The sequence below is a fragment of the Muscardinus avellanarius genome, assembly GCF_963383645.1.
Source record: "Muscardinus avellanarius genome assembly, chromosome: 2".
Classification (NCBI taxonomy): domain Eukaryota; kingdom Metazoa; phylum Chordata; class Mammalia; order Rodentia; family Gliridae; genus Muscardinus; species Muscardinus avellanarius.
The window spans coordinates 134072740-134084845 of NC_137787.1; the positions used below are offsets into that span (position 1 = coordinate 134072740).

General features: G+C 34.3%; 1 protein-coding gene across 1 annotated transcript in view; it reads right to left on the reverse strand.

The window, feature by feature from the left end:
• Positions 1-3931: 3931 nt before the first annotated feature.
• The window catches only part of CCDC169 (coiled-coil domain containing 169), a gene marked incomplete at both ends in the record, with an annotated part of 51186 nt that continues 43011 nt past the window's right edge, over positions 3932-12106 (reverse strand). Inside the window, 2 exons of the mRNA XM_080688808.1 lie at positions 3932-4031; positions 11728-11804. Of these exons, the coding sequence (XP_080544934.1) occupies positions 3932-4031; positions 11728-11804 (177 nt within the window). The remainder of the gene's footprint in view (positions 4032-11727; positions 11805-12106) is intronic.

The window sequence follows — 12106 nt, forward strand, 5'->3', positions numbered from 1 at the left end:
TTTAAAAAGTAGAAATACTTTTCTTGAAACAAAACAGCCTCAGCTACTTAGTGAGGTCCTTTGTAACTCAGTGAGAGGCTGTTTCAAAATAAAGAATAAAATATAGGATTGGGGGTGTAGCTCAGAGATAGAATGCCCCTGGGTTCTACTTCCAGTACCACACACACTCACACACACACACACACACAAAAACCCTACAATAGGTCTTAGTAAATTAGAAAATTCAGCCCCAGTAAAAAAATACAAGAGATGTTTTGTAAATATATCCACAAGATTATTAAGTAGGAAATGAAATTATTCAAAGTTAGAGAAGTTGAAAGAGAACACTGGGAATTAGCATATGACTATCTTTCAATTATTGACTAGGGTAATATCTGAAAAAGCTTGCTACTTGGAAAAATCTGGTCAAAATTATGTTCTTCATTAAATCACAGTGCCAATAATTTTGGTGCATTTTGATTTTTAAGATATTTTCTAAGAAAGATGAATGATATTTAAATATCTATTAGTGTATATAGCAGAATGCTAATGTAGACTAGACATTTGTTTTTTTTTAAAAAACAGCTTTATTGGTATAAATCACAATTATCCTGCTTAGTGTACAATTCAGTGGTTTTTAGTATATTCAGAGTTATACAACTGTCACAATCAATCTTAAAGCAAAGAAATTCTGCACCCATTAGCAGTCAGTCACTTCCTATAGCCAACCCTCCCCCAGCCTCAGGCAAATATTCATCTACTTTCTGTCTATATGGAGTTGCCTATTCTGGACAATTGATATAAATGGAATTATACAATGTGTGGTGTTTTGTGATTGGATTCTTTACTTAGGATAATGTTTTCAGGGTTTATCCATGTTGTACCATATATTAGTGCTTTATTGTTTTTACTACCAAATAATATCCATTGTTTCTATATACCATATTTTGTTTATCCATTCATCAATTGATGGTCACTTAGGTGTTTTTCACTTGGGAGCTATTATGAATAATGGTGCTACAAACATTCATACACCCATTTTTACATGAACATATGTTTCCATTTCTCGTGTGTGTGTGTGTGTGTGTGTGTGTGTGTGTGTGTGTGTGTATCTGGGTCATATGGTAACTCTATGGTTAACTTTTGGAGGTACTGACAGTTTTCCAAAACGATAGTATCATTTTACATTTTCACAAGCAATGCATGAGGGTCTAATTTCTACACATCCTTGCCAATACTCATTATTACTTGTCTTTTTAATTCTAGCAACATTAGTTTTAATAAGTGATAATTATATTTTTATAATTTAGGTATTTTAAATTTAAAATACATTATGCATTGTTTTATTGGTATTTTAATTAAAATTAAGCACTAAGCTCTGAACTATAGTAAATATTTACTGCTGTTTTATTGATTTTTATGAATTTTGAACTTTTCAATTAAAAACACTGATATCAATATATATTTGAATATCAAACAAAATGAAAACCCCAAACTATCATTTTTTATTATTACAATAGTTGCATTTTCTAATAGATCATTGCATGACAATTATCTTCAGAGATAAGAATTACACAAAACGTTTTCTTGTATATTCCTTCTAGGAAAAACAAATGATAGCTGTGTAACATTCCTACTTTGTACTGGCTACTAGAAGGCTTAAAATAGAGCATTCATTGGTTGGAAAAGTTTACAAAGCTTCACCTATATGTTCATCTTCTATTTTGTGAATGTTCTTTTTACACTTCTAGTTAACTTACATCCTTTTAGAGTAAAATGGAATATAAATAAAAAAATAAATATGTGGTAAGTACTTTTGCTGTAAATTGAAACCCCTTTGCAGTAGTAAGGAAATTCCAAGTCTAAAAATGGCAAAAAGTTAGGCAATGAAAAGTGATTTACCCAAATTTAGAAGCTTGGAAGTGGTAAACTGATATTACAACATAATCTTGGAGTCCCCTATTTCAGTTCTTTACACTATCCCACCAACAAGCCGTTACTCTTAGACATTTTCTAACATCTGGAAAGTAATTCAAAATTGCTCCTACAGACCTAACTCGTAAATGTGATAAAGTCTACATAATAAAAATGTTCAACTAATATACTATCCAGATATTGAGACATCTCTAAATGTTCTGTAAGCCAGTTCCTACATGGCTTAGCTGTATGAAAAAAAAAAAACTTGTTTCTCATTGATAATTATAACTCTTGTAGCATTTAAATTGTCAATTTGCTACTAATTCCAGGAAACGTGATATAAGAAAAAAATTTAGTATTTGTCTAACAGTAAGTGTCATGGTACCTAATATATGTAGTTAGCTTAAGAATAGGGGAGAACATTTCCCTATTCTGAAGAATAACTTACAGGAAGTTACTTTATATTTCTCTGCATTACATTTATTTGTTATTTTTATTTATTTATTTTTTGCAGTACTGGTATTGATCCCAGGGGAATTCAAACTCCAAGCTACACCCCCAGCCCTATTTCTTATTCTTTATTTTGAAACAGGGTCTCACTAAGTTGTAGAGGGCCTCACTAAGTAGCTGAGGCTGGCCGTGATTCCGAGATCCTCCTGTCTCAGTTTCCCAAGTACTGGAATTACAAGTATGCACCATCATGCCTGGCTCTGCATTACATCTTAAAGTTGCATAAAATAACTTGGCTATATAAAATGTGTGCATTCTTCCTTAAAGAAAGTATCTTTAAAGGTAATTATAGAAATGCATTTGGCATTCATCATTAGTGATACTGAATACAACTTAGATTTAGTGCCAGATATAGGTGAAAACACCATTAGCTGAAAAGTATTTCTGATGACATGTGGAAATTTATAGTCCAGTAATTCCACTTATCAAAATAGGCAAATAAGTTACATGTATGTTCCAGGCCTAGGTTAAAGTTGAAAAATCTGTCTAAAGATGAATAGGATAATTTAATAAATTTTATGAATCCTCAAAAAAAAAAAAAAAACCCCTCTTTGGTCATCTTCATTCTACGTCTATCTCTAGAGTTGAGTATTTTGAAGACTTGCAATGTTTGGTTCAAAGAATTAGGCCATTATTATGAGTTAATACAAATCATAAATGATTTAAATTTCTTATGTGCTCAGTGGCAGTATCTTATGACTTAATGAATACTAGCTTTCTAGAATGTTAAGAACCTTAGAAATGATGTTTGGTTAAGTCATTTTAAGGCGTGGGAAACACAGACTTGGCAAAGAAACTTGCCCAAGATCATCTAAGCTACAAGCAGAGCAGGGACTAAAAACAAGCAGATCCATGACTGAAGGTTATTCTCACTACATTGACATTTTGGACAAAATTTAATATTCATTTGATTTGTTATTTTGTTTAAACCTTAGGTTTAAAAAGTTGAGCATGCTGGGTACAGTGGAGCACACCTATAAACCCAGATACTCTGGAGACTGCTTCAAGTGGATTGTAAGTTCATGACCAACCTAGGAAATTTTAGAGAGATGCTGTCTCAAAATAAAAATTAAAAAGGAGAGGGGTTATACCTCAGTGGTAGAGCACAAAAGAAAAAAGAAGGAGGAAAACTGCATATTATATAGCCTCAAATAGTAAAATAGCAAAAAAGGTTTTATAAACATATTTTAGCTAATAACCAGCCAGAAACCAAATATACTAGCAGTATTATTATCAGAGCTGGTCATAAATATATTATTCAAAGCAAGTGTAATGATGCCAACCTTCAGGTTTCCTAAGATATTAAAAACTTCACAAGTGCTTCTACCAAATATTCTAGGGTAACTAGAGAAAATGACTTTGATGAAAACAAAGGAATAAATTTCTGAAAGAAGGGCTAAGGAGAGGTTTGGTAGCTCGTTCTTATCTATTTCATTCCCTGGGAAAAAAATGTCAAATATTAACTTCACAAGTTCAATATTATAGATGAAAAAAGAAAGAAAGAAAAATCCACCCAATTCTGGAATCATGGATTGAGTTTTGGAAGATAGTTTGATCTTATCATCTTTTTTACAGGTCCTCTCTTGGCATTCACTGTCTTCTGATGAACTGGATTATATCTTCCCCTGAAATAAAATAAACATTGATCATAATAATGGCACAAAATAGAAAGGAGGGGGTGTGAAGCTATATAAGAAGAAAGTTTGGGTACGCTACTAAAATTAAATTAGTTTAATCTAAAGTAGATTGGTAATTAAGATATTAATTATAATCACTAGGGTAACCACTGAGATCAGAATTAGATGGCTTCACAGGTGAATTCTACTAAACATTAAAAACATATGTAAATAAGTAAAACTAACACTTCGCTCACTCTTTATAAAAATCCAGTAGGAGAGAAAGCTCCCTAATTTATTCTATACTGTAAATATTAACTTTATATTTTCTTCTGCTTGCTTTGAGTTTGGTTGGTTCTTCTTGAGATTCTTTTTTTTTAACCCAATATTGACATTTTCAGCCACAAATTTCCATCGAATCACTAAACCTAATAAAGGGCATTTATGAAAAAAAAATCTATGAACAATATCATACTTAAAGACTTAGTACTTTCCCTCTAAGATCAGGAATAAGTTGAAGGTTAGATCAGGAATAAGTTGAAGGTTATTATTATTATCACTTATACTCAATATTGTATGGAAGGTTCTAACCAGGTCAGTCAGGCAAGAAAAAAAAATAAAAGGCATCCAAAAAAATTTTTTTTCTTGTGGGTCTGGGGATGGAAACCAGGGGCATTTGACCTCCGAGCCACAACCCCTGCCCTATTTTTATTCTTTATTTTGAAACAGGGTCTCACTAAGTTGCGGAGGGCCTCACTAAGTAGCTGAGGCTGTCCGTGAACCGTGATCCTCTGGTCTCAGCCTCCCAAAAGCTCCCAAGCATACGCCACCACGCCCGGCTTCCAAATTTTAAAGAGAAGTACAAATCAAAATTACAATGAGATATCAGTTCACATCTACTAGGATAGTTAAAATAAAAAATAAGTGGGCAAGTGTTGATAAGAATGTGGGGAAATTAGAGCCCTGATAATATTGCTGGTGGGGATGGGAATGCTATAGCTACTTTGAAAAAACAGTCCCTTAAAAAGCTAACAGAATGGAACTGTCTCAACAATTGTACTCCTAGGTATATACCCAGGAGAACTGGTAACATATACACACTAAACTTGTGTGGCAATATCCATAACAGCATTATTAATAATGACAACCCAAATGTCCACCAACTGATAACTGGATAAACAAAATGTGGTATGCTAAAACCTAGAGAGTATTCAGTCACACATAACACACACACACACACACACACACACACACACACACACACGACATGAGGGGCTTGGTGGCGCATGCTTGTAACCCTAGCATTCGGGAGACTAAGACAAGAGGATTGCAGGTTCATGGACAGTCTCAGCTACCTAGGTCCTTTGCAACTCAGTGAGACCCTGTTTCAAAATAAAGAATAAAAAATAGTGTTGGGGGTATAGCTTGAAGGTAGAATGCCCCTGGGTTCCATCCTCAGTACCAAAAAAAAAAAAAAAAAAGAAAAAGAAAAAGACACTAATATACATTTCAACATAGATAAAACTTGAAAAATCCTAAGTGACAGAAGCCCTTCACACAAAGCCAATAATCCATTTATATGACATAACAAACAGAAAGTTGATTAATGATTACCAAGGGTTGAGGGAAGGGAGGGAGGGATGAGTTCCTTTTGCGGGAAAAGAAAATGTCCTAGAAATAGTTTTGGTGATGGCTTCATAACCTTGTGAATATACTAAAAGCCTTTGAGCTACATTGCTTCAAAAATCACTTTATTTATATATAAATACATATGGACAGGATGGTCACAATATGGTATTAATTATGATCAACAAGTTTGGGAACTATTTTAAACTGAGTATTGTGAGTTTTAAATAAAACTCAATGCAAGATTAGTTTGGCACTTGCAGTTTAGAATGATTGTCACATGTATTTCTCTCTCCTTTCAAATAAATATTTACTTACTTTACTAATTATATTCAATAAAGTACTGGACATTGAAAAGTAATGAAAACAGCTAATGTTTATTGAACTAAGGGTTTTCAATAACCCGTAATTCTGATACCAATCATTCAATTTGGATTTCAACATTCTTATTTTGTGATTAGTCCAAACGTGGTTATTTACGCAAAGTGATGATAAATAAGAAGTAGTGGAAGCACAAACTGGTTTGACTGTCTACTCCAAAGCCAGGAAAATTTTCAATTACTACAATGCCTCTTTCAAATTTTAAAAAAATACTGTATTATATTAGTTACACAAATATATAGTTATTTTGACTTGGGAGCTTTCAAAAGATTTTCTCTTCTAATTAATTATTATAAAGCTCACATATTCTTATAGAAAATACTAAAGGCCATATACATACAAATGACCCATAACCCCACTGTACCATTTTGTGTCATAATTTTTTTGTGTGTGGTATTAGGGATTGAACCCAGAGACATCTACCATTGAGCTACAACCTCAGCTCTTTTTTATTTTGAAACAAGTCTCACTAAGTTACCATGTGCTGGCTTTCAACCTGTGAATCCCCCTATCTCAGCCTCCTAAGGTACTAGAATTATGAATTATAATTATTATTTACTATTCTAAGTATTTTTCTTTGTCAGTTATGCATTGTTCCAGAGTCTAACTTTGCAACTTTATAATATCATCACTGTGTACTGAATTACTTCCTTAATGTTGGATATGTTAGTTGTGTTTTATTTATGCTAGCTTTTTTAAAAAAAATCAAGAGGAAGATCCCCTAACAATCTGTCTCTGAATGAGTCCTAAGATTAATTTCCCACAGGCCTTTTTATTCCAAGGCACTACGGACTGCTTTGTTATTTCTTCCTCTAGAGCCTTTAATCACTCTATAAAACTTTTCATAAGCCGGAAAAAATGAGGCTACATATTAAAGAAAAAATAAATTTCACTGTTTGCTACTTTTAATAACCACTGCTATGTTATTAGCATTGAGTTCCTTGTTTTGCAGGAATATGAGTTTCATAATTAATATGTGCCATGGGTCACAGTCAATAAAATTACCTCTTAGCTTCTCTAGAATTTTTGGCAACTTCCAAAACTAATCCCAAAGACAATATTTTCCTATTTATTATTAATTGCCTTTTTTCAAATCTGTATATATTAGGATCTCTAGAATAAATATTTCAACAGCCATATAGATACCTTGCTTATTGTGGCCATGATTCATACAGCAGCTAATAGTCAACCAGAGAGGCACTATCCCTCTTTGATAGATTTTTTAAAATAGAATTTCATATTTAATTGGGTATTGTCTAATATTTTGATTCATTCTGAACATTAAGAAAATGCTACATGTCAATATTTCAATAATAGCATTCCTATAATTTAGATGTAGACTGTCACCCAAGGGCCCATATCCAAGGCTCAGTCCCCAGGTGACGCTCCTGGGAAGTGGGTTCTGGTGGAAGTTGTTAGATCCCTGTAGGCATGTCCTTGGAGAGGACTGTAGGACCCCAGCCCCTTTCTTTTCTTTTTTGCTCCCTGGCTACAAAGTCCCTGTGCTACAAGGGACTTTGCTCTGCCATGTGCTACCACCATTATGTACTGCCTTGCCATGGGCCCCAAACAGGCCAACTCATCACAGACTACAAGCTCCAAGACTGTAAACTCAAATATATATATTTTCTCTTTATAAGTTAACTATCTTGGGCATTTTTTTCCCCTGCGGTACCAAGAATGGAACCCAGGGGCATTGAACCTCCGTCGGAGCCATACCTCCAGTCCTACTTTTTACTCTTTATTTTTTATTTTAATATTTATTTATTTATTTATTTATTTATTTATTTATTTATTTATTTATTTATTTTGCAGGTCTGGGGATGGAACACAGGGCAATTCGACCTCCGAGCTACACTCTTTGCCCTAGTTTTTTATTCTTTATTTTGACACAGGGTCTCACTAAGTTGTGGAGGGCCTCACTAAGTAGCTGAAGCTGTCCCCAAAACACAATCCTCCTGTCTGCACCTCCCGAATACTGGGATTACAAGCCTGTGCTACAAAGCCTGGACAGGCATTTTTTTTTATAGTGACAGAAAGTTGACTAGCATAAAGATATAAAGAATTATCAACCAAAGCAAACATTAAAAGCCACTGACACTTGATTTTTAAAATATTGTTTTAAATATATTAGAAGAGCATACAAAACATAAACTTAAGTGGTCTATAAATTATAATAAAGAAAATCCTCATGTAACCAATTCCCATGTTAATAAATAAAATATTGCCAAAGTACAAAAGATCCCTCATGTCCTTTTTAATTATTATTCCCTTTTTCCTTCCCATTTGCAATTGCTGTCCTGTCTTCTGACACCACAGCTTAGTCTTTAATCTTCACGCAATGGAATCCTATCACTTCTGATCTCTTGCACTGAAGTTTGAGAATTATTCATAATATTGTATAAGCTGTACTTTTCATTGACATTGCATAGATAATACACATGTATAGAGATAATAAAAAATTTCATCCATTCTACTGATGATGAACTTTTTTTTTTTTTTTTTTTTTGGGTGGTACTGGGGTTCCTTCTACCTCCAGGCTACATTCCCAGATCTATTTTATATTTTTATTTGGAAACAGGGTCTCTTAAGCCAGCAAGGCTAGCTTCCATCCAGCGCGATCCTCCTGCCTTTGCCTCCCAAGTGTGGGGATTACAAGTGTGCGCCACCAAGCCCAGCAATGAGGAACATTTAAAATGTTTTAAGTTTCGCAGGGCATGGTGGTGCACGCTTGTAATCCCTGCGCTTGGGAGGCGGAGACAGGAGGATCACGCTGGTTCATAAGCCTTAAGAGACCCTGCTTCCAAATTAAAAATATATAAAAATAGGTCTGAGAGTGTAATCCGGAGGTAGAAGGGTTTCCAGGAACTCCAGTACAACAACAACAACAACAAAAATGTTTTAAGTTTCGAGTGTTATAAATGAAGCTGCTATGATCATTCTTGTACATGCCTTTCAGCAAAAATTCATGCACCATTCTGTTAGGTCTTTAACTAGAGTTGTTAAGTTACCGAGTAGGTATATAACCGGCTAAATATAGAAGTTAATGCTAACCAATATTCCTAAGTAGTTGTATACATTTACACTCCTACCAGCAATGTAGTTCCCTATTTCTTTACTTCCTTGACAGCATGTAATCATTAGTTGTTAAAAATTTGGGTTGTAACTTGTAATTTTCATTCACATTCTGCTAATGAGCAATGATGTTGAATACCTTTTTTTAATATCTATTGGGAATGTGGACATCTTCTTTTGTGAAGTGTTTAGCACCAAAATTTGGTTTTAAGAACTTACTTTCAATTCTCAACAAAAGAAAGATACTAACTTCCATTGTTAAGTCAGAAAAACAATAGTTTAAGGGAGTACCAATTATATATAACTAATTTAGAAGATTAAAGTTATATAGAAATGTCCTATTAAGTTTTGGGTTATTCTGTTTCAAAAGTGAAGGGCTTATTTTTTCCATTTGTTGGACCATTCTTTTACTTGTGAATTCCTTCATCAGTTCTTAAAACACCAACTAATGCCTAGCATTGTATTCAATATTAGGCTTCATCAGAGATGGCAGTAACCAAGCTGGGTTCAAGCATGAGCAGTGGGGGGGGGGGGCAGGAGTCTGCTGAAAGAGCAGGGACCCCAGGCTGGGGTCCTCTTTGCATTAGCACCTCAAGCTCAGTTCAAATTCATGCATGGAGGTCCTAACAGACAAGCTGATCATCAGTGTGATGTACAGTCTCCAAATGGAGAAAGCAGTGTGATGTACAGTCTCCAAATGGAGAAAGCAGGAATGGGTTTGGTGCCTAGCTGATCCTCTGGGTGTCCTTTGGTACTAACATGTCCAATCTAGGTAGTAAGAGGAAAGGTAACAGCCATAGCCTGGAAGGGACATGATAAACAGAGGCTTGGATTCGGCAGGGATAAGGGTCTACGTCATTCCAATCACAGGTCATATAAGAGTCGCTTGGTTCTCAGGTGTGTAGCCATACCAAAGTCCTCCTACCTCTGCCCAAATTTGTTTTTTTTCCCTTCTCCTCCAGTTGTTGATCCTATGAAGGCTCAGAAAAAAACTTTCCTGCCTATGATTCCCATTCCAGTCTATCCCTGAGTGATCCAACCTACAATAATATTCAATGGAAAACCAACTGCACTCATTCTAGTATTATGTGTGCATGTGAATATATAATTGGAGTGAAAAAGTTTTATGACTATTTTCAAAATATTTCCCTCTTCACTGTTTAAGCAAATTTTAATGGAGGTTATATCTTTTTAAAAGGCAATTATGAAAACAAAAAATAATTTAGTTATGCAGAACATAGGTAACACAGCAGGCCTGGGATTGCTGACCCAGGAAAAGCCTGCTTTCGTGGTTAGCCCATGATTGTTATCTGGGAACTTAATGATCTTAAATGATCTCTAGTTTTTCTGTGACTCTCTGTTTAAATAAGCACCATAGTTTATACTGAACCCTGTTTATCTTCCGGGATAAATTTTGGCAAAGGGCAGGTAGAAGATGTGTATGTGATCTGCCTCCAGTAAAAACCTTGGGTGCTGGGAGCCTAGGGAAGATCCCAAGTAGATGAAGCTTCCTGTGTGGTCACACTGGTTGCTACAACTCACTGCTGAGGGAACTGAGTGTGCTGTATGAGATTATCATTAAGAGACCTCCAAGAGTTTACACCTAGTATACTCAGGGTTCATCCAGTGAGCCTTATCCCTTGCTGATTTTGCTCCATATTCTTTCTTTGAAATAAATCTTAGCCACAAGTGCTAATATATGCCAAGTCCTGCAAGTCCTTCTAGTGAGTATCTGAACATGGAATGGTCTTGGGATCCCCTGACAAAGGAGTATGAAGTTTTTATTTTAGAAGGAAGTCCTTTGGCATAATTTACCTTAATAGTTAAACTACATTATATTTCCAAAGATGAAAATGCATGAATATAATGAATTATAATATAAGACATTTATTACTACTTAAGAAAGAATACTGATCCTGCTAGCCAAATATTGAGCAAAATGTTGCTATCTCATTAGTCTCCATCAAAGAAACTTTTATATTACATATTCATTGAGTGGTTTTGCCTTGACCTGTATTTGAAAAGAATTCTGATTTATAACTAGGTTATATCTTGGTTCAATTTTCAGTATTAAGTTATATACAAACATATTCCTCTACAGGAAATAAGATTACCTATGAGTAATTTTTCTGTGCTTAGTATAGGACCAGGAAAAATTGGGCAGATAACTTCCTTAAACCCATGAAAGATATCTCCATTCTTTATCTATCCTAAATCAGGTTCTTTTAACATAGAAAACAATAGTTTAAACTACACTGTCATCTACTTTTATTTCAATGTCCACTACAATGAAAATATTTCCTCACTAAAAAGATTAAGGTTGACCTTTAATTGTACTTATATTGTAATTAATGGTGTTGTTTTAAGCTCTTCTTGGTGTTGAATTGTTTTAATTTTAAAAATCAGATCTTACTATGTTAGAGGAACTAAAAATGTTTCTAAGATTTAATTGTGTAAATAGTGAATGGATCACAAACATCTTTAAGTTCTCTTGCCATCTGATATTTTATATTGTTGCTATAAAATCTAGAAGTTCAGCTTCCAAAATATAACAGACACCTGTTTTGTCAGTACCAGTAAAGTGAATGTAATTAATTACAAAAAAATATATAGCCAGGCTTACAGTTTCACTAGATTCTCTTTCATTCTTGGCAGTTGATCCATCTGTTGCCTTTTAGAAACTTGATGTGAGCCAGAGATCTGAAATACAAAAAATGCAGTGTTCAACCTCTTATTTCATGATTGATTTCAGAGATAAGAGGAATTATCTCTTTCATAAGAGAATTAGTAGCATATGTAAGAGAAGCTGAAGAATAATGGTAAATTCTGGCCTTCTCTGTTATGATCAAGCTTCTAAAGGTTCTGGAAATCCCTCTGGAACTCCCCTCTGGGAAGAGCCCCACAGACTGTATGACTTTTAAAATAAATATGGAGAAAATTGTGAAAACTGTATTATCCTTTGTTGTTGTTTATAGTAGATATTATATACATAAAATCTATAT